This window comes from Temnothorax longispinosus, unplaced genomic scaffold, assembly GCF_030848805.1.
Source record: "Temnothorax longispinosus isolate EJ_2023e unplaced genomic scaffold, Tlon_JGU_v1 HiC_scaffold_37, whole genome shotgun sequence".
NCBI lineage: Eukaryota > Metazoa > Arthropoda > Insecta > Hymenoptera > Formicidae > Temnothorax > Temnothorax longispinosus.
Window position 1 is genome coordinate 40,314 of NW_027270198.1, and position 23,214 is coordinate 63,527.

At 40.7% G+C, this 23,214-nt stretch overlaps 2 protein-coding genes and 3 pseudogenes across 2 annotated transcripts; 3 read left to right on the plus strand and 2 right to left on the minus strand.

Moving 5' to 3' along the window:
- Positions 1–252: 252 nt before the first annotated feature.
- Positions 253–2,780, minus strand: LOC139824432 (uncharacterized; annotated as a pseudogene).
- A 567-nt stretch (positions 2,781–3,347) lies between these two features.
- Positions 3,348–14,656, plus strand: LOC139824422 (uncharacterized). Its single transcript, XM_071796957.1, has 4 exons — positions 3,348–3,614; positions 3,668–3,764; positions 3,817–3,934; positions 14,583–14,656. The coding sequence occupies exons 1-4, from the start codon at positions 3,592–3,594 to the stop codon at positions 14,654–14,656; spliced, it is 312 nt and encodes a 103-aa protein (XP_071653058.1). The 5' UTR covers positions 3,348–3,591.
- On the plus strand, positions 8,592–12,421 carry LOC139824421 (uncharacterized; annotated as a pseudogene).
- Positions 14,657–16,737: 2,081 nt separating the features above from the next.
- LOC139824423 (uncharacterized) lies at positions 16,738–17,118 on the minus strand. Its single transcript, XM_071796958.1, has one exon. It carries the CDS (start codon positions 17,116–17,118, stop codon positions 16,738–16,740), a length of 381 nt encoding a protein of 126 aa, XP_071653059.1.
- A 4,972-nt stretch (positions 17,119–22,090) lies between these two features.
- The window catches only part of LOC139824425 (trafficking protein particle complex subunit 10-like), a 12,124-nt pseudogene continuing 11,000 nt past the window's right edge, over positions 22,091–23,214 (plus strand).

Here is a 23,214-nt window from a genome sequence, read left to right on the forward strand (position 1 = left end):
AAGTGTTTATTTTGACATAAAAATATTTTAATATAAAATAATAATAATTAATAATAACTAAAATTACAACATTGTACTAAATGACGATCGGTAAAAGAAAGACTTTGAAATATATTAAAATACTACAAAAATGGGAAAGTAATAAAGGTAATTATTATAAATAGATATTTAGTTTATTATATATGTAATACACCATCCATATTTTTAATGATATATATATATATATGTATATATATATATGTATGTATGTAATGTGTGTGTGTGTGTGTGTGTGTGTGTGTGTGTGTGTGTGTGTGTTCATGTGCGTGTGTGTACACACTCACACAAAACAGTTTCAATATTGAAGATATAGTATCAGAAATATAATATGCAATATATGATAGAAATATATAATCAATATACAGATAATACAATATACAGACAATGGAAATTAAGTTCTATTTTTTCGTAAACTCAACGTTATTGTAGACAACTGCACCACCTTCGCTGACAACAATCTAAAATAGAAAATAAAATTTGTATGTAAAAATTGCGTATAGGAATAAAATACATAATTCGTACTAAAAATATCATTATTTACTTACATATTTTGTTTTATATTCCTAAATATTATGCGTTGTTAGGATTAGCCTTTTTTCCTCTTCTATGTTTGAAATTTAACTATTCTGTTCCTTTCCACATTTTTCCATGTATCCTTTATTTTAAAATCTGTCACCTAAATACATAATTAATCTTAGTTAAAAAATTTTAAAGTTACATTAGGTTAAAATGTTTAAGAACTCTTGCAAGTAAAGAAAATTTTCCATAACTTTATTGAACCTTACCTTGCTGAAAATATTTTCTTTAGTTACCCAAAATAAAATATTACCTTATAAGATAACTGTACATAACATGCATATCACAAATGCATTTAAAGATCTTAAAGTTCATAATGCAAAATCGATAGGTTGAAAATCAGGAAATAGATCAATAGTCCAGACGACACATTAGTGTCTCAAAAACAGATACACACCATAATCCACACGTAGGAAAATTAGCACATACATAAATATAATCAGTTAATGAGCAGATCGAAAAAAAGTGTAATATAAATTTTAAAAATAAAATATAAACTGGCGCAAGGCTTTCATGTTTATAATTAAAACGTTAAATTTATATTAAAACGATAAAAACCCATATTAATAGAATGTTATCCTTGTGACCAATATATAATTGTAAATTATAGAAAATGAATTCTAGAAAATATAATTATAATTAATAACTTCTATAAAATAATTATAGAAAAAATATATACAATAATGGGCATAAATACGTGAAATAAAGATACAAATTAATAAATCAACATTAGATTATAAAAAATTTGAAAATAGATATTGTAAAGTAATAAAAAAACATATAATATCTAATTAACATAATAATTGAAAACTATAAGAAAATAAAGAAAAGAAATAAAATAAATAAGAAAAAAAGAAAGAAAAAGAAAGTAAAAAAAAAACCAATTAGCACCATCATCAATCAGTTAAAAACCCCTTACCATAAAACACGCCATATTGTTAATATTTTTAATGTATTGAAAATACAAAATTTAATATAATGCATCTTTCCGTAGTTATACACATGCAGTAATAAAAATAAGCAAATATAAATATAAAATTCACACATGTATAATGATCAATATGTATAATTTCTCGTGAGAATCTCAGTTTTATATATGTGATGCATTCATAGTAGCAAACATATTAATAACATTGATAAAACAAAAGAATAAAAAAATATTTAAAAAATAAAATAGAAATTGAGACTGCGTTCCGAAATTCACTACTAGTACTGAAAATCTATAATGTGCGTGACATAAATTATAGATTTGCAGGCATTGAATATCGGAACGCAGCCATAGAAAAAATAAAATAAGAAATAAGAAAGTACAAAGATACTAAAACATTACAGTAACAAAATTTTAAACAAACATACCCCTGATGCACGCTTTAGATTTTTTTCGATCATATCAAAAAAGATTTTCTGATATTTCGTCAAGTCTGTAGTCATATCCTTCCATTTGTTTCGTTGCAAATTCTTCTTTTCTCTTCTCTGTTTTTCAATAATTTTTTTCTTCTTATAAATGGATTTCTTCATTTTCTTACATTCCTTTGTAATTCTAGGACTCTTTTGTCTTTACAATTCAATGATATAGAATTAGGATTGCACTGTACATTTTCAACTGTTTCATTGATTTGACTAGTACTGGCATTACATGACATAATGTCATTATTATCACTGTTAATATTGATATTAATATTAACAGTTTCTATTTCATCTGATAGATGCATAGATGGAATAGCATCATTTTTTAGTACACGTCTTTTTGTGTCAACACAAATCATATGATCTGGAAAATGTAAAGTACAGATCCGTAATTCTTTCAGTATTGTCTCCGATGCACCTGTAATATAAACAAAATCTTTGTAAACATATTATATATTACACACACACACACACACACACACACGAGTGCGTATATGTGCGTATGCTTATATTTTCAACGTAAGCAAATATAAATATTATTTCCATAGTAATATAAATATTATTATTTCTATGTTACCTATCAAATCAGTCCGTCCAATTGTTCTTAGCCATTGTTCTGCTTTTTGTGTATCTCGTGGAAGCCTATGTACAGGTGTATCCTTATTCGAAGAGCATTTGGGCACACAGCATTTACGTACCATCTTGGTATAAAAAACTTACTAAAATACTAATAATTATATTAATATAAATGATAATATATATATATATTTAATATTAAAGACTAATATATTATTTAATATTCTAAACTAAATATTATATGAATAATTATATATACATATATGTAATATATGTAAATAAAAATAATCTTATCCGTTTCGATAAATCCTTTCAGCTTTCCTTCCTTCTACTCTATTCCTCTTGCAAATTCTCTGCTGCAGTCCAATACACTATAATCTTGCACAAGTTAACCAAAGTTAATGAATCTTCATGAGCTCAGCTGTACTCAGCCGCGCTTTTGCTGTTTGTTGACGAGGGGATTAGAGAGGAGAAGAGAAAGGAAACGACGGTGCTGCCTCTATCGCTGTCCCCCCGTACTGCCACATCCGTCGCCCAAAAATCCAGCGAGTTTGTCCCCCCTGCGAAAAAGGTAAGTATTTGTTGCAAGATGGTTAATCAATTTGTTTAAACATTCCCCTTATGCAAACACGTGCATGGAAAGTGCCCCATTACGCACGCGTAGCATGCTCGCCTTCGGCTCGTGCGTAAACTCCGCGACCCGGGAATTTTCATCTTACCTCACTTGTTACACAAATAACTATTTTAGGTTCCCGCCACGGGTGCCTCACCGCCGTCGCCCAGCCTCGGATCCCAGCCGTTTCTCGCCGGCCAAGGTCAACCGGGGACCACAATGAGTAACCACCGCTTGATCAGGTAAGAATGACTATCACGTGTCACCGTAATTAATTAATCCTTCTTTATTTTCAGATTCCCGCCACGGGTGCTCGATCTCCGGCGCCTACTCTCAAATCACCGATATCTATCATCAGCCTAAATCAACGTGGAACCAAGATGGCTTACCACCGCTTGATCGGGTAAGTCACAGTATCAATGGTTAATTGACTTAATTAATTCTTCTTATTTTCAGGTTCGCTCTACGGGTGCCTCATCTGTGTCGCCTACCCATGGAGCACCGCTGCTGCACACCGATCGGGATCAACGCGTACACAAGATGGCTGACCACCGTAAGTATAGATAACGTGGTAAATTAACTTAATTAATACTGCTTCTTTTCAGGTTTCCGCCACGGGGGCCTCATCTGCATCTCCCACTGTTGAAGCACCGATGATAATCTCCGACCCGGATCGACGCCTTCGCAAGATGGCTGACCTCCGCTTGATCAGGTACGTAGAAGGTAAGTAATCGATAACTTCGTTGATATTTTCACAAATGATTGTTCCATTTATTTATAACTATTGTTTCACAAAGATGGTTGTTCACAAAATTTCGTTCCGCGCAAGATGACGGTCGCACGTCTCGCAAAGTGCGAAGTTTTCGTTTTCGGTACACAATGACCGTTCGTCTTTCGTATCGACGACTTGTAACGCGTTGTGCGGGCGTTCCCGTTTGTTCCGGACGCTGTGGTAATCGAATTTCGTAATTTGGAACGTAATCGCGATAATTACTGCGACACGCCGAGATATATGCGCGAGACGGGTGTTACCTTTACGAGCGCCCACGAGAGACTGCCTCGAGGAATATTCCTCTTTGTGGCTCCCTACCTCTGATATTTTATCCCCACCATGGGGTCACGGCCGCTTTCTCTTCGCGGTACTTTTCCACGCTACGCAGTTACAATAGGTGTTTACGACTTCTGGCCGTGCCAGATGTTCGCGGCGGAAATTTCCACTCACAGTACCCTATTTGCGACGCGCTTAAACGGCTCCCGGATAGTGGTTTTCCACCACTCTCAATTTTTGACTTTTAACGGCGCCGACCCGTGCGCACGTCCTCTCTTACGTCCCTATAGAGGATTCCGGACCGACTTCTCGAAGAAGACGTCCAAGTCGTTTTCGCGATACCCGCCGTTGACGGCGACTCCCGGTGCTCGCTTCCACGGTCCCTAACAACGATATTCCGGACTTAGTTCTTGCAGCCGACTTCCGGGTCTCGATTTCGCGGACCGTCCCCGTAACTCGCTTTCGGGTGATCGGATTTTGACGGCGACCTGTTCCTCGGGTGTACCAGGTCTCACTCTCGAGGCACCGTGTGTTTTTTCCCGTGGATGACGCCTGGTTTGCTATCTCGTCACCCAGTGATCGGATTGCGGCGCTCTTTGGGTGTGCCTCTATCTCGCGACCCTGTGGTTCGGCACAGGTGGTTTTCCTCCGCGCACCGCGCACGGTAGTGGTACTCGGTGACCGTGGTTCGCTATCTCGGGCCCCAGTGCCCGGATCGCGGCGATTTTCGCGTGTGCCCCTATTTGGGGACCTCGTGAGTCGGCACAGGTGGTTCTTTAGTCGCGCACCCCACGCGTTTTGATACTTCGTGTCCGCGCTTCCCTAAGTCGTTGCCCGATTCGATGGACTTCGCGATTTGTGCAAATTCGGGTCTGGGCATCCCCGGTCTAAAGATTGTGCGTGGCTCGATTTTTTCGCTAACCTGCGCGGTATCGCGATCCACGCGCAAATAATTCAATACTACTTCTGGTCGGGCTGGGCACTGTTGTGCCGGAAAACAAAATAAAATTCGTATAGATCGGCCAGAGAAATAAAATAGGTATACTTATTCCCTATGTGAGCCGCTGCTCGGCGACCGCTGTCGCGTTACTTAACCCTAACTTACTCGCTATGGCATCGTACGTAGCTCGTCGATGATGTAACCCCGCTTCCCCTCCCGGGATGCGGGGTTTTCGTCTCCGTCCCGTCAGTTGGTCGACACGACGCATGCGGTTGCAAGGTTAATTACCGACATTTAGCCGGTTAAAACCATACAAGTTTTAATTGGCTTTACGGAATTACAAAAACCTTTAATAAAGTACGCACAAAAATGTAGAAAGCTAGGGTCAATTTTACATCAAAAATTAAAAATTTAGGCACATAGAGCTGTCACTGACAACAATATTTGCTTATACAAAAATACTGCAATTTATATATGTATACAAAATGAGATACAAGCCCTCTAGGAAAAACATTTAAGAACAATATCGTGCAATTAGAACTGATTAAAAGCCTAGAAAAAAAGTTGCATGCTTTTAACTTTTATATGTGCAAAAGCATATGCAGGTTGATAGGATAAGCAGTATTGCGTGTAGCAAGAGATGACGCAGCGATCGGACAAGGACAGATTACTATAGTTAGACAAGGACAGATATAGATATATAACATAGAAAACAGGATTATAAATGTTGACATTATCGACATCAAAGAAGTTCGGTCTTCGCTATAGGATCCCCTTAAGTCCCGTATACGAGAGATCGTATTCCCCGGTTTTTCGCAAGGAACTTTTTCTTCAGCGGTCTCTGTTACATCGACCGTAGAGTCAATCGAGGAGGTATCGCATTCTCCTGCCCCGCGGAGCCGGGACCGTCTGGCTGAGGTCTTGGAACCTCCCAGAACTCCGTCCCCCACATATCCCTCGATTCCCGAGAAGTGCACTCGAGAGTTTCCTCTTCACCACTTTTTCAGGGATCTCTCAGCTTATTTCCTCCAATTTACAGGTCGGGGACCTTCAGGCTAACGGATTTTTGTTTTTTTTCGTACTTACTGTACTTGAGGGTCATCACTCGGACATCAATTTCCCAAAGTATTAAGGCGCGCTTTTCAGAAAAACTCGGGAAAATCGACTTTGAAGAATTCCGACCGCGCTATGTACACAGAATTTTAATTTTAATGTAAAATTTATCAAATTCATGCTAATTAATATTTAATTATCGTTTTCAATGAAAAACTTACATCTCCTTATTTTGAATATTGGTACAAAAATGAAAAACGTCAGGTAGGAAATAAAATGGTTTTATATTTTTGAAAATTACGAGAAAATACAGCGCCAAAATGATATTAATAAAATATTGTTTAATTTTTAAAAGTGAATTATATGATATGAAATATATAGTTTAAAATATATTGTATACAGTCGTTTTACACGTCAATATTGCACGAACCAGGATGATATTTATCGTAAAAGCAAGGGAAACAATAAGTTTCACGGCATCTAGCACACCGTACGAACGCAGATATTTTACAGGCGCAAGGTTTTTTTAAAATGTCTATTGGAAAACATACTTCATTGACGTTCATAAAAATGTCTCTGTCATCACAAAGGTTTGAAGCGAACCACGCGTATCGAATCATGTTCTTAAAAATTGGAGAGAACAGCTGGTGATGTACAATAGATTGAATTTTAATGCAATCTTCTCGGGAATTAATTTCGCGTTCTTGTTCGATCAAGTAGGCGCAATTTTGAAGACGCTTTATGAAATTTTTTACCTGTCTATAAAAATATACATCACAAGGTTGGACCAAAGGGTACATTTCGGGGGAATAAATTTAACAATGCATGTTGGCAGACGCTTATCGTCTAAAAAAATTTCATCGTACATCTCCGGCTTGGTCTGTCCTCCCCAAGAATCGACGAGTAAGAGAAACCTTTCCTCTCCCACGTATTGCTTTACAGTTTTAATTAAAAAATTTTTGTATAAATTCGTTGTCAGCTTTCCCGATTTCGACGATGTGACGACGACGTTACGATATTTTTGGACATACTCGTCCACCGATTTCTGAACTCTGGGTCCAAATGAACCTGTTGGTTCTTGTAGGCACACGAAAACTAGGGGTAACAATTTCCCAGATAGAGTGACACTGTACTGCGCTGTGTAGGAGTGGGTCATCTTATTCATGTTCTGCCTTTGAACAAGAACTACCTTTGATCCTTGGTTTGCGAGTGTTCTGTTAAAGGTGGACTGATATTGGCACCCTGAAAAATATTTTTTAAATTCACCATATTAATTATACGAAAGTGTATTTGATATATGTATAATAAATCCTGGACATATAAATATTTAGCAAATATTTAAAATCTCTTTATTATAAATATTTTTTGCTACATGAGTCATAAAAAAAAATGAAATTTTTGTAAATACCTGTTTGGTCAGTATTGATGACAAAATTGGGATTGAATTTTGATATCAGGTCACGAGTCTGTATGCGAAAATTTTCCGCAGCAGCTAAGGTTTCCTCTATTGTTGCACTTTCTCTTTTGGACACATATTTCGTTATCTTTCGTTGGCGAATTCGATGTTTTCGTTTGAATCGCTCAACCCACGAATTGGAAGCTTTGAAATCCAAATTTTTAAATTGACTTGCAGCAGATAAAGCCCACTGCTGCAAGTTTTTTGTCGTTACTTGCTGATGGATTTGCCGAGCTTCTGTGAAGCGATCATATGTCCACGAGTCGATAATTGCATATTTGTCGAATATGGTTCCACCATCTTTAATATGTTTTTCCCATTTCGCCAAATCCTCCATACGTTTTAATCGGGAACATCCTTTTTTTTGTAGATTCTTCAGACTCCAACTCGGATGAGATTTAGCAATATTTAATACTTTTATTTTGTAATCCAATGGAATATTTTGATAGTTCCTGGATTTCGACTTTTGTTCTCTGGCTCGTAATCTTCAGAAGAATCGTACCCTTCAACTTCTTCGAAAGCGTTGTCGTAATTGATTTCATCACACGTAATCATTCTTCGTCCGTCACAAACTCCTTCTCGGCTAGACTTTGTAACGTATACTGGTAAATGTCTTCTGCTAGTAGCATCGATTCTTCAGTAATTACCGAAGATTTTTCTGCGGTGAGACCATCTTGTGCAAGAAGCTGCTCGTAATACATAACGGCATTTTTTAAACATAATTTTTCAACATTTTTGCACAGGTATTCTTCAACAGCCCTCTTCATGTACAATCGAGGTGCTAGGCACATCAACAGATTCCACGTCCGACATAATAATTATTTCGACAGCTTTTTTGTTAGACACGTGTGATTGCCGCCCGAGTCGAAGGCGAGGGCGGCAAATGTTGCAAACTTCACAACGTTGCAAACGGTGCAAACTTCACACGTTTGCCGCTCTCGCCTTCGACTCGAGCGGCAATGACACGAGTCTAACAAAAAAGCTGTCGAAAATAATTATTATGTCGGACGTGGAATCTGTTGATGTGCCTAGCACCTCGATTGTACATGAAGAGGCTGTTGAAGAATACCTGTGCAAAAATGTTGAAAAATTATGTTTAAAAAATGCCGTTATGTATTACGAGCAGCTTCTTGCACAAGATGGTCTCACCGCAGAAAAATCTTCGGTAATTACTGAAGAATCGATGCTACTAGCAGAAGACATTTACCAGTATACGTTACAAAGTCTAGCCGAGAAGGAGTTTGTGACGGACGAAGAATTGATTACGTGTGATGAAATCAATTACGACAACGCTTTCGAAGAAGTTGAAGGGTACGATTCTTCTGAAGATTACGAGCCAGAGAACAAAAAGTCGAAAATCCAGGAACTATCAAATATTCCATTGGATTACAAAATAAAAGTATTAAATATTGCTAAATCTCATCCGAGTTGGAGTCTGAAGAATCTACAAAAAAAAGGATGTTCCCGATTAAAACGTATGGAGGATTTGGCGAAATGGGAAAAACATATTAAGATGGTGGAACCATATTCGACAAATATGCAATTATCGACTCGTGGACATATGATCGCTTCACAGAAGCTCGGCAAATCCATCAGCAAGTAACGACAAAAAACTTGCAGCAGTGGGCTTTATCTGCTGCAAGTCAATTTAAAAATTTGGATTTCAAAGCTTCCAATTCGTGGGTTGAGCGATTCAAACGAAAACATCGAATTCGCCAACGAAAGATAACGAAATATGTGTCCAAAAGAGAAAGTGCAACAATAGAGGAAACCTTAGCTGCTGCGGAAAATTTTCGCATACAGACTCGTGACCTGATATCAAAATTCAATCCCAATTTTGTCATCAATACTGACCAAACAGGTATTTACAAAAATTTCATTTTTTTTATGACTCATGTAGCAAAAAAATATTTATAATAAAGAGATTTTAAATATTTGCTAATATTTATATGTCCAGGATTTATTATACATATATCAAATACACTTTCGTATAATTAATATGGTGAATTTAAAAAAATATTTTTCAGGGTGCCAATATCAGTCCACCTTTAACAGAACACTCGCAAACCAAGGATCAAAGGTAGTTCTTGTTCAAAGGCAGAACATGAATAAGATGACCCACTCCTACACAGCGCAGTACAGTGTCACTCTATCTGGGAAATTGTTACCCCTAGTTTTCGTGTGCCTACAAGAACCAACAGGTTCATTTGGACCCAGAGTTCAGAAATCGGTGGACGAGTATGTCCAAAAATATCGTAACGTCGTCGTCACATCGTCGAAATCGGGAAAGCTGACAACGAATTTATACAAAAATTTTTTAATTAAAACTGTAAAGCAATACGTGGGAGAGGAAAGGTTTCTCTTACTCGTCGATTCTTGGGGAGGACAGACCAAGCCGGAGATGTACGATGAAATTTTTTTAGACGATAAGCGTCTGCCAACATGCATTGTTAAATTTATTCCCCCGAAATGTACCCCTTTGGTCCAACCTTGTGATGTATATTTTTATAGACAGGTAAAAAATTTCATAAAGCGTCTTCAAAATTGCGCCTACTTGATCGAACAAGAACGCGAAATTAATTCCCGAGAAGATTGCATTAAAATTCAATCTATTGTACATCACCAGCTGTTCTCTCCATCTTTAAGAACATGATTCGATACGCGTGGTTCGCTTCAAACCTTTGTGATGACAGAGACATTTTTATGAACGTCAATGAAGTATGTTTTCCAATAGACATTTTAAAAAACCTTGCGCCTGTAAAATATCTGCGTTCGTACGGTGTGCTAGATGCCGTGAAACTTATTGTTTCCCTTGCTTTTACGATAAATATCATCCTGGTTCGTGCAATATTGACGTGTAAAACGACTGTATACAATATATTTTAAACTATATATTTCATATCATATAATTCACTTTTAAAAATTAAACAATATTTTTATTAATATCATTTTTGCGCTGTATTTTCTCGTAATTTTCAAAAATATAAAACCATTTTATTCCTACCTGACGTTTTTCATTTTTGTACCAATATTCAAAATAAGGAGATGTAAGTTTTTCATTGAAAACGATAATTAAATATTAATTAACATGGATTTGATAAAATTTTACATTAAAATTAAAATTCTGTGTACATAGCGCGGTCGGAATTCTTCAAAGTCGATTTTCCCGAGTTTTTCTGAAAAGCGCGCCTTAATACTTTGGGAAATTGATGTCCGAGTGATGACCCTCAAGTACAGTAAGTATGAAAAAAAACAAAAATCCGTTAGCCTGAAGGTCCCCTCGTTAGTATAATTATACCAGATCTAGTATAATTAAAAACCATTTAGTTTCCAAAAATTATGTTTTAGTATCTAGTATAAAATCTGGTATATTTGGGCTGCGTTCGGGGAGTGCACTATTAGCGCTATTGCATCATTCTATCTTTATCGCTAATCAGGTATAAAATAAGGATAGAATAAGCAAATAGCGCTAATTGCGCGCTCCCCGAATCCAGCCTTGCTTTGTGAAACAGTATAATTTTAGTAGCAAATTCAATTATAATTTTTGTACAAAAAATGAGTCAATATGTTCAAAAAATGCCAACAAGATCACGTGTCACGTGACAATAGTTCAGGACTACGTTCCAAAATTCTACCTTAGTAACTAAAATCTATGTTTAAGTCACGTATTTAGTTACCGATTGAGGTTGAATTTTGGAACGCAGCCCTGATTGATACCAGCCAATCAGAGCCATCAGAAGGCGTTGTCACGTGACTTCTTGGCGCCTGTCTTGAGACTCTTTAGGTTATTAGTGTTATCACATATCAGTACATGCAGTTATCAAATGTTAAGCAAAGCTGTTTATAAATTAATTAGTTGCATAGGAAGAAAAAAGTTAGTTAAAGTCATTATTATCATTATAGTCTGTCATCATAAAATTTTATAATATTTTGTCACAGCAGTAAGTAAATCAAATAACTTCTGAGCCAAAATGTACGCAAGGATTTGATTGTATATCAGTGTAATGTTATTTTTGGATGACTAAACCGCAATATACCCAAAAGTTTCGTCATGAGTGGCTTTAGGATCCTTTTTTAAAAGATTGGTTGATAGCAGTAGAATCAACAGGAGGACTGCTGTTTAAATGTAAAATGTGTTATAAAATATTGAATAATCACTATGGCTTATTTTAAAAACATACAGCATCAAAGAAACATCAGGAGATGAAAAAAATTATTGTTGGTTCTACACAACCTAAAATAAAAGAAAAGGTAAAGGAAAATCATGACAAGAAAGTAGCAGAGGCTGGACTTGCTTTGTTTATAACAAATCATACATCAATTAATCAAATTGATCACTTAAGTAATTTATGCAAGAACGTATTCAAAAATTGTCCTGCAGAATTCGGTTTACAAATACATCGGACAAAATGCACAAACATAATAAAAAATGTATTAGCGCCTTTTTTTAAAAAGGACTTAAGACATGACATTGGAAACTCGTCATCTAGTATACTTATTGACGAATCAACTGATATATCCGTAAAGAAGTTTTTGAGTATTGTTATCATTTATTTCAGTCAAAAATCTAATCGTGTAGTAACAACCTATTTTGATTTCTCAGATTTCTCAGCCACGTCAATTGTTGAAACTATAAAAAAATTCTTAGAGAATATAAGTTAAATTTAAATAACCTTATTGGAATTGGGACAGATAATGCATCAGTTATGGTAGGAGTAAATAACGGAGTATATGCTCAATTAAAAACGGAAATTCCACATTTAATATTAGTAAGATGTGTATGCCATTCTGTTCAGCTTGCAGCATCTCATTAGGGAAACTTATGATTGGTTTGCGAGATCTACATCAAGAAAAGAATATTATGAAAATTTATATAAAACTTTAAATGATGGGCAACAACCTCTAAAAATTGTTCAGTCATGTCAAACAAGATGGTTATCAATTGACCCAGCAGTAGCGAGAATTGTAAACCAGTGGATAAAACTGAAACTATTATTCGAAACTGCTCGATATAATGAAAGATGTTATACTGCAGAAACTTTGTATAATCTTTACAAGGATGATAAAAACTATATTTATGTTTTTTAAAAATAATTTTAAATGATGTTCATAGAGTAAATAAATTATTTGAAAGTAATGATGTTGATCCGTTAAAATTACTTAATGAACTAACGTTATTAATAGAGTCACTTATTAATAAGATAACAACTCCTAGACAAAAACAGATTGATATTTTTAAAAATAACTTTTTATCATACCCTGATAGAAATTGTTATTTAGGCTGCTTATGTAAAAACTCAATTCAAACAATGAAAGGCAAAGGGAAATTATCATTAAAAGAAGAAAAGTTACTTAGGAAAAAGATGGTCAATTTTGTTGTTTCTTTAATAAATGAATTAAAGCAAAGATTATATATATACCAGAAAATATAGCTGTACTTAAGGTGGTTGAGCTAGTACCATATAAGTCAATATAAGGCCTAAATTTTATTTTAAGAAAAACCATTTTTATGGATATATTCTAGACACTTGTATAATTACTGGTTTTATAATGTAACTTTTCATTCGATTATGTATCAATTTATCTACTGATAAATGTAAACAGTTCAAGATTTGACTTCAGTTGACATTCGTACAAGAGAAATGTTGCATTGCATCTCTTCGCTGTAGGCAGCTATCATGCCAGTGCCATGTGTTTGAGTAAGGTTATGTATTGTTTATGTTAAAAAATAATGGAAGGTAACAAATAATTTCGATAACGAAAGATTTGCTTGCAAAAGAATAGTGCTGTGGAAAGAAAAACACTACACGGCGCGGCGTTGCCACATGTTCACGTCGCGTACAGTTGATCGAAAGGCCGACAAGAAACGCGACGATTCATCAACTTTTGATTGAATTTTTGGCCTTATTACACGTCAACGTCGTTTTGTTTTATACTCAACAAGTGCTAGAAAAATCAAATAATGTTATTTTCAGTTTTTTGAACTTGTTTCTTTACAGACAGTGAGTGAAATTCTCGAAAAATGTATGTTTCCGGTACAATTTCCCATAAAACCTATGTTAAAAATGCCAACTTTGAGATGTAATATCTCAAAAACTAGACGTCAGATCTTCTCAAAATTGCAAATTTAAGCGCGCGTATTTAGGTTTTTTTATAACATATTTTTAATTCGAATTTTTTTTCTTTGACATGCTCTGATGGCCCAATCACCTTAAAATGATTTCTAATATTAGTGTAGATAAATCATTATCTCATAATCGTCCATCTTTGGTCGAGCTTTTAAAACACTTTTCTTATAACGATGAGAAAATCGACAAAATGTTAGACTCATGGAACAAAATACATCTTATAAAATGGAATAACACTACAGAGACAAAAACATTTTGGTATGAAGTTATTTTATATATATATATTTTATAAAGATGCTGCAGGCCAAATCCATTTTATGATTTGGCTATGTTTGCTTTAAAAATGTTAAGTCTACCTCATTCCAATGCAGACGTAGAAAGACTATTTAGTCAACTCAATTTAATAAAAAATAAGTTAAGGAATAGATTGGAGGCAGATACTGTAAAGGATATAATATGTATAAGAGCTGGGTTAAAACGTTATAATAAGTGTTTTAATTTTGACTTATTAAAATCTATAATAGATAAAATGAAAACAAATAAAAACATAAAAAAAATGCAATACCTAATTTTGATTTTAATTTTATTTTGATAAAGACTGTTCTTGAATAAATAAATATTTTATTGTAATGGTTGATATTATTTGCATAGATTAAGTATAAATACTTAAGAAGAATATATAAGAAAAATATTGTAGGACATAAATATTTAACAAAAATAAATTTATTAATTTATTTGTGTTTCAGAGTACACAGTACACAGTACAGAGTACACAGTCTCCTTCGGAGCTGGTACGCTCTTCTTAAAGAACCGGGAATAGAGGACACTGGATATGGAAATAAATGCGTGTGACCGTTTAACAGTGTCTTTATTTAACGATCGAGGCAGGCGACGTCTGATCGGCCGTAGAATGGACACGGGTTCACTTCGATAATCTCCTCAAAATATGTGTGGTTTGGACACGTTCCGATGACGAACTGACTTTCGGTATACGCGAGCTCGACTGACAAAACTCTCGGGTATTCGCCGATCATTCTGTTTACATGCCGTTTTGCGTGATCCCCGTGTGAGCCTCGCATGCTCGCGTTCTATTTATCTCGAAATATACAATTTCGATCTTCGCAAGGAATTTAGCCGGGTTCGAGGACTCTTCGATTCTCTCGCGTCAGCATAACTTTAATTCATTCCGAAACACACCGCCCGCTTCGAATTTTACATTCGATGATAAGTATTAACTCGCCTTAGGTACAATAAATTATCGCTACATTTCGCTACATTTGGTCGTCATCGACCTCGCCTTCGTTACATGGTTCAGAGTTGATGCCGTCCGCCATGGCGGAACTTTGCGAGAAGTTTATGTCGATCGGAAGAAAACATAATTTTACAATGGGTCGCTTGTACTGAGAACGCGCAGTTTTCACTGTGACTACCTGGGTGAGTCCGTCAACTCCGGGATGACATGCCGTTATGCGGCCGAGCTCCCCATCGACACGGGGGTGCAAGCGCGTTTGCATGAGCACCATTTGGCCGACTTTGGCGGACTCATGTGCTACCCTCCATTTTGGCCTCTGCTACAAAGTAAGCGCATAGTCATTTGACCACGATTTCCAGAATAATTCGGTGATACGTTGGAGGAGCTGCCACTGTGACAATCGTGCCTCATTGAGCTCGAGAACACTGGGTTCCGAGGCGGCGAGAAGGGGGCTTCCGATGAGGAAATGTCCAGATTCTCGGACATTGCCGCGATTGGGCGGGAATTCAGACAAGCCTCGATGCGAAACAACACTGTGGCGAGCTCCTCGAACGTAAGGGTATATGATCCGATACATCGGCTTTAGGTGATACTTCACGCTGCGTACCGCAGCTTCCCACAGCCCTTTTAAATGCGGAGCGGAGGGCGGTAGGAAGTGCCAGGTAGTGCCTTCGGAGGCCATCTAATTTAAAAATTCGGATCTTTGGTCGCGACTTTAGCCGCGGTTTTGAGTTTGCGATCGGCGCCCTGGAATGTTGTTTCATTATCGGAGTAAATTGATCTTGGAAATCTGCGACGAGATACGAAGCGGGCAAATGCAGCGAGGAACGCGGGGGTGGAGTAATCGCTGACAAGTTCGAGGTGTATCGCCTTTGTAGTCATACAGATAAACACGGAAATGTAGGTTTTATGGGCCTTATGGCCACGGCCTTTCGCTGTACGTACTAACACGGGACCGGCGAAGTCGACCCCGGTGTGAGCGAATGCTCGGATGGAGCGATTTACGCGAACGCGTGGGAGGTCGCCCATGAGTTTGCTTGGGATGGGCGCTCGTTCTCGAGTACAAACGACGCATTTGTATAAGACGGCGCGGACGAGCGAACGCGCTTGTAATATCCAATACTTTTCGCGAAGCAAGGACAGTGTTAACTGCGGTCCGGCATGCAGCGCTCGCAAATGAATGTCGCGAATGACCAGTTTTACTAATAGGTGATCCCTTAAGACTATCGGGTGACGTGCGTTCTCGTCGATGTCTGCGTGTCGAAGTCGGCCTCCGACACGGATAAGCCGTTGGTCGTCGAGAAACGAATTAAGCGGAAGAAAAGAACTCGATTTTGGGATAGGAACTGCGTTTGTTAGTGAAGCTATTTCGATCGGGAACAGGTCGGCTTGGATTGACCGTAACCAAAAGTTTTCCGCAGAGTCGATCTCGAAGGATTGTAGGATAACGACGGACGAAGAGGGGGTCGGCTGCGCGGCCCTTTGATGAGCTCGGATGTTCTTGACGAAGCGCTAATGTAGGCGGTGACTCTTAACAATTTCGACCACGACGAATATCGCGTTGATAGGTCCCAGGATTGAACGACGGTCGACTGTTGTTGTCGTTCTTCGAGCGTGGTACTCGGTTCTAACGAGGGGGCGTTATTTGGCTATTGTTCTGGAGTTTTGGTCATCCAGGAGGGACCTGACCACCACAAGTAGTTCGAGGCCAGCTCCGCGGGAGAGATCCCACGTGACACGCAGTCGGCAGGATTTTCATCAGTGGACACGTGACGCCAGGGTGTGTTCGGGAGCCTCGCTTGAATATCCGCGACACGATTCGCCACGAATGTCTTCCAGTGAGCTGGTGAGCGCCTCAGCCAGGCCAGAGCCACTTTGGCGGCGATCCAGCAGTGTTTCGGTACGTTCGGCATATCGAGCGACATGCAAACAAATTGGAAGAGTCTGGCGAGCAGCTGAGCCGCACAGAGTTCGAGTCGAGGGACGCTCATTGGTTTTAGCGGAGCGACCTTGGATTTTGCTGCTAGCATTGTCACAGTCACAGTACCGTCCATTAATACGACGCGAAGGTATACTACCGCAGCGTAGGCCTTTGTGGATGCGTCAGAGAATCCATGTAACTCCTTCTGGAGCGCATGATGTCCGCATTGAGTCCAGCGTGGAATAGTTACCCTTTCAAGTTCCGGGAGCTGCTCATAATATCGTCGCCATTGCTCGAGAAGATTGGACGGGACTGGTTCGTCCCAATTACACTTTGACGCCCAAAGTTGTTGCATTAAAATTTTCGCTCGAATGACGACAGGCGTGGCCTAGCCAAGAGGATCGAACAGTTTGGCGATAGCGGATAGAATCGTTCGTTTTGTTTCTCCTGGCGCGTTTGACCTGTTCACCTGGAATTGAAATACATCGCGGTCCGGATTCCAAGTAAGGCCGATTTTTATCCTTTCATCCTTGCGTAGTTCTCGACTTTGAGCCAGGCGGTGATTATTAGGGTCGATATCCTTGAGAAGGTCGGGCGAATTGCTTGCCCATTTGCGAAGAGTGAATCCGCCTTTGTCAAGGAGAGACACGACTTGGTCTCGAGTTTGCCGAGCGAGGATCTTGTCATCTGCGCCAAACGTAAAATCGTTTATATATCGTTTCCGCATGAGCACGGGAATGGCAAGCGGAAATGCGGCTCCGTGGTCGACGACGAGCTGTATCATGACTCTCAGAGCTTGGTTAGGAACAGAGGCGGTACCATATGTAACCGTGCATAAGATATATGTTAATACGGGAGAATCTGGATGTGGCCGCCAGAAAATCCATTGGTAATCACGATCGGGAGGATGGACAAGGATCTGCCGGTGCATTTTCGTCATGTCGGCGGAATAAACGTACCGATATAGACGCCACTGTAAAATGACAGAAGCGAGATTTGTTTGGAGCTTGCGGCCAACAAGGAGGTGGTCGTTAAAAGAAGTGCCGTTTGTGGTTGGGCTTGACGCGTTAAACACGACACGAACTCGGATTGTTGCGCTACTCTCCCGGAAAACAGCGTGATGAGGGATGAACACAATCTGCGTCGGATCACTAGGCTTCTCGTTATCTGGAACTCGTTGCATATGCCCAAGATCGGCATATTCCTTAAGGAACGCGTGGTATTCGGCGGCTTTTGTCGGTTCCTGCTTTAGGCGGTTTTCTGCGCGAAGGTAGTTTTGTAGGGCCGAGTTACGAGATTCTCCGATAGAGATGGGAGACCCGTTTTTAAAGGGTAGTCTGACGACGTAGCGCCCGTCAGGGTTTTGATAGTGCGTGCGTAGGAAATGATCCTCGCACGCTTGGTCTTCTGGAGTTAACTGGGTCGTGTGGGGTATCTCCTCCACCTCCCAAAGAGGCGCATGTTGTAATCGAAATCTTCATCTATGGAGGCATGATGTACGTCGATCCGTTGGCCGGGTCGCTCTCCACCCGTTGGTCCGGAAATAATCCATCCCAGAACAGTGTTTTGCGCTATAGGTTCGTTCGCGGCGCCCTTCCGGACCCCGTCGAGAATTAACGCGCCAAACGAGTCTGCGCCAATGAGGACGTCGATTGGGTCGGATTCCGCGAAATCCTGATCGGCTAGGTTGAGATCCTTTAGGTGTGGCCATTGAATCCGAAAACTGCTACGATTGGGCAAGTACCGCGTTAGTGACTTTAAAACTAATGCGGAAGTGGAATAAGCAGGAGTGTCCGACGCGCTCGGAGTGATCGTGATGAGAGCAGCCTGCCGGACGGAGGTGTGCGTCTCTCCAATGCCGGTCACACTGATCGAGGTGCAAACCTTCGGAAGGCGCAAAGATTGAGCCAAGTTCTGGGTCATAAACGACGCAGCTGATCCTTGATCGATTAAGGCGCGCACGATTTGAAATCGACCCTGATCGGAATAAACTCTAACTCGAGCGGTTGCAAGGAAAATTGGCTGGTTGGGGGGGAATGGATTTGGCGACAACATGAGATACGATATCGACAGTGGAATCTTCGGGTTTTCTCCAGCGGGCCGATAAACTTTGGCGCGAGTTTTGCGTTAAATGACGCGCTTTTGTTGGATAGCGGGCGGTCCCGCTTCCACACCCATTCTCCGACTCTCGGTCTCCATTCTCGGCGGCGGAGGTTGTAGTGCTTCTCCTGGTGCTGGAACGCGCGCGCCAACTGAATTTTTACGAGTTTGTATGCCTCGGTCAGGCGGCGGTGGAGTGCCGACGGCGGGATTGGAGTGTCGCGCGGCGTATCTTCCCCGGAGCGTCGTAATTCGCGGCCGTGATTCAAATACGCGGGCGTGTAACCGGTCGCGTCGTGCGTCGCGGTGTTGTACGCGAACTGGAGCTCGGGCAGGTTTTCGTCCCAGGCTTTATGTCGCTTGCGCGATCATTGTTTTAATTACGCGGTTAGTGCGCTCCACGGGGTTGCAGTGGGGCGCGTATGCCGGGGTGAATCGGTGACTAATCCCGCAATCGTATAGCAACTTTGCGAGTTGCCTTGATTTCAGCTGGGTGCCATTATCCGACAGGATTTCGTCCGGGCATCCATGACGGAAAATAATGGCCTCAGTGATAGATTTCACGATGGCCGGTGCAGTAGCTCGGCGCAGCGGTCGGAGTTCGACCCATTTCGTGAATCGGTCCTGCATATTTAGGAGCCACACGTGGCCGGCGGCGGATCGCGGGAGCGGACCGACGAGGTCAATGGTGACCTGCTGCTACGGGTGATCGAGGGTGGTCGGGTGTAGCTGGCCGGCCGGTTTCTTCTGCGCGACTTTGTGCGCCAGGCATGTCGGGCATTCCCTCACGTACCGGGCGATATCGCGGAACATTCCGGGCCAGTAATAGCGGAGCGCGATTCTCGCGATCGTCTTGGCGATCCCCAAGTGGCCGGCTGTGGGCGCGTCGTGGTAGCGCTCGAGGATCGTGGCGCGCTGGTCCTTCGGGACGCACTCCTTCCATTGTTTGCCCGCCGGAGTGTCCTTAAAGTCCAGGCTGTGGAGCACGTTCTTCCACAGCCGGCCGCGGTCGATTCGGAAGTCGGGTACCTCGTGCGGCGTGGCTTCGGCCGCGCGCCGCATTTACGTGTACCACGGACATTTCGGTGCGGTAATGCTGAGGCTCTCTGGTTGCCGGGACAGGCGTCGGCTACCTTGTTGAGGGCCCCCTTTCGGTAATTCACGTCGAAATCGAACTATTGCAATTCGAACGCCCACCTCCCCAGCCGACCGGACGGCGATTCTATCTTCTGCAGCCATTTTAAGGACTGGTGATCCGTGATCACCGTGAACCGGTATCCTTCGAGGTATCCGCGCATTCGCCCGATGCCCCATATCACCGCTAGGCACTCTAACTCGGTGGCGTTGTAATTGCGCTCGGCGCCATTCAATGTGCGGCTGGCGTACGCGATCACGCGCTCTCCCTCGGGAAAATACTGCGTCAGCACGGCCCCGAAGCCGGTGGTGCTGGCGTCGATCTGCAGGCAGAATTGTCGCGTGAAGTCGGGGCACGCGAGCACCGGGCGGTCGTCAGGACCCTTTTTAGTGTCTCGAACGCGTCTTGCTCGGTTTCTCCCCAGGTCCACCGCGCCTGTTTGCGGGTCAACGCAGTGAGCGGTGTGGCGAGGGTTGCGAAGTCCTTAACGAACCGGCGGTACCAGGATGCGATCCCCAGGAATTGCCGGACCTGACGTACGTTCTGCGGGGCGGGCCAGTTCGCGACGACGCTGACCTTTTCGGGGTCGGTTCGAATACCGTCGCGGTCGATCATGTGGCCGAGATATTTGATTTGATTGAGGCAGAATCGGCACTTTTCGGGGTTGATCCACAGGTTGGCCTCACGGAGCCGGCGGAACACTTCGCGCATGATGCTCAGGTGTTTTTCGAATGTCTCGCTGATGATTACTATATCATCCAGGTATACGAACACGGCCGGTTCCAACTTGGGGCTCAAGACGGTGTCGAGAAAGCGCTGGAACGTTGCCGGCGCCGAATGTAATCCGAACGGCATTACGGTGAATTGCATCTAGCCCTTGCCCGGGACGGTAAACGCGGTCATGGGTCGGCTCTCCCGTGAGAGCGGCACCTGCCAGTACTCGTTTTTCAAGTCAAGAGTAGTCAGGTATCGGGCCCCCCGGAGCTTATCTAGTGTCGCGGTGATCTGGGGCAGCGGGTAGGCGTCCTTTTCGGTCACGTCGTTCACCCGGCGGAAATCAATGCAGAACCGCGGTTTGCCGTACTTTTTCCGCACGATGACGACCGGCGAGCTCCAGGCGCTGTGCGAGGGTTCGATAACCCCGTCGCGGAGCATTTTGTCGACCTCGGCGTCGATGATGGCTTGCATGGCTGGGATACGCGGCCGATATCGTTGTTTAATCGGGCGGTCCGTCTTTACGCGGATTAGCCCAGTCAATAGAGCCCGAAAAAACCGCTGAAATGGAATTAATTCTGGGAAGCGATTTTTTTTCTTTGACTGTTTTGGAGGGTCATGGGTAGTCTAAAACCGGATTTTCGGGATTCTAACCCTGGAGCGTTAGCCGCCATTTTGATGAGAAGGGTGATTTTGTAAATATCTCGCTTATTTTCAACTTTAGAGTGAAAGTGGTAATAACCAAACTTGTAGAAAATTTAATACTCTACAATTTTGGTCCTTATCATTTTTTACCTAGGATCGATATTTTGGGTCTTAGACTCGAAAGTGGGGGGTGAAATTTTATTATTTTTTTTTTAATTTTTTGAATAAACGCGCCATAAACTCTACTCCCGTGGTGATGTGTAAAAGATGTTTTTCATTATACCAAGTAAATTCAAAAAATAAAAAAAAATAATGAAATTTCACCCTCCCCACTTTCGAGTCTAAGACCCAAAATATCGATCCTAGGTGAAAAATGATAAGGACCAAAATTGTAGAATATTAAATTTTCTACAAGTGTGGTTATTACCATTTTTACTTTAAAGTTGAAAATAAGCGAGATATTTACAAAATCACCCTTCTAATCAAAATGGCGGCTAACGATCCAGGGTTAGAATCCCGAAAATCCGGTTTTAGACTACCCATGACCCTCCAAATCAGTAAAAAAAAATCATGCGTGTGGTCGCCACGCGCGTTAGAAGTGAAACTTCTGAAGGCAAGGCTTTGCCATAACTTTTCTGAAATTAATACAAAAACAATGCAACGGAATTAGTCACTCCAAGCCGCCCGCAACTCAAAATATAGTGTTACTAGCTGGTTACCCGGGCTTCGCCCGGGAGTCGTTTTTCTTCAAACGACTTCATTTGTATTTCAATATCCTTAATCGAAAAAAATTTCTTTATCAGACAATAGCTTATCAAGCAAAAATCAATTAAATAATTAATGTTTTTACTAAAATGATTTCTATTAATTGTAGATATTTATTATTTCCATTTTGTTCTATCGGTTAGTTAATTTTTCTACGGAACTTTTGCAAATTTTAAGATCCTGCTTTTTTTTGTTGGAAAAGGAAAATGTTTACGCATACCCTAAGGCCGGTCCCCAGGGTTATGCCGGACTTATTCACCGACTAAAAACCACCTCCCCCGGCCCCCAACCCCACCGCTTTTAAATCAGCCACCCGACACACTTTTTATGTTTATGTCAGGAATTACATCAGAATCAAAACATTTCCTACAAAACATTCGGTCAATTATTTACCGAAAAATTGAAAAAATTTCGGATACCGGTTCCCAAAAAAATCGGCAACGAAAAACTATACGCTCTATAACACTCCCCAAAAAATTCTACCCCTATTTTATACTTTCATCGGTCAATTATTTTCCAAAAAATTGGAAAAATTTCTGATACCGGTTTCCCAAAAAATCGATAACAAAAATTATACACTTTATGGTACTCCTCGACAAATTCTACCCCTAATTCATATACAATTCTTTAAAATTCGGTTAATTATTTCCCGAAAAATTGGAAAAATTTCGGATACCGGTTCCCAAAAAGATCGGTAACGAAAAACTATGCACTCTATAACACTCCCCGGAAAATTCTACCCCTATTTTATATACTTTTGGTAAAAATTCGGTCGAATAGTTTGAGAGTGTATAAAGAACATACATACATACAGACATTCTATTATATATATATAGATAGATAGCT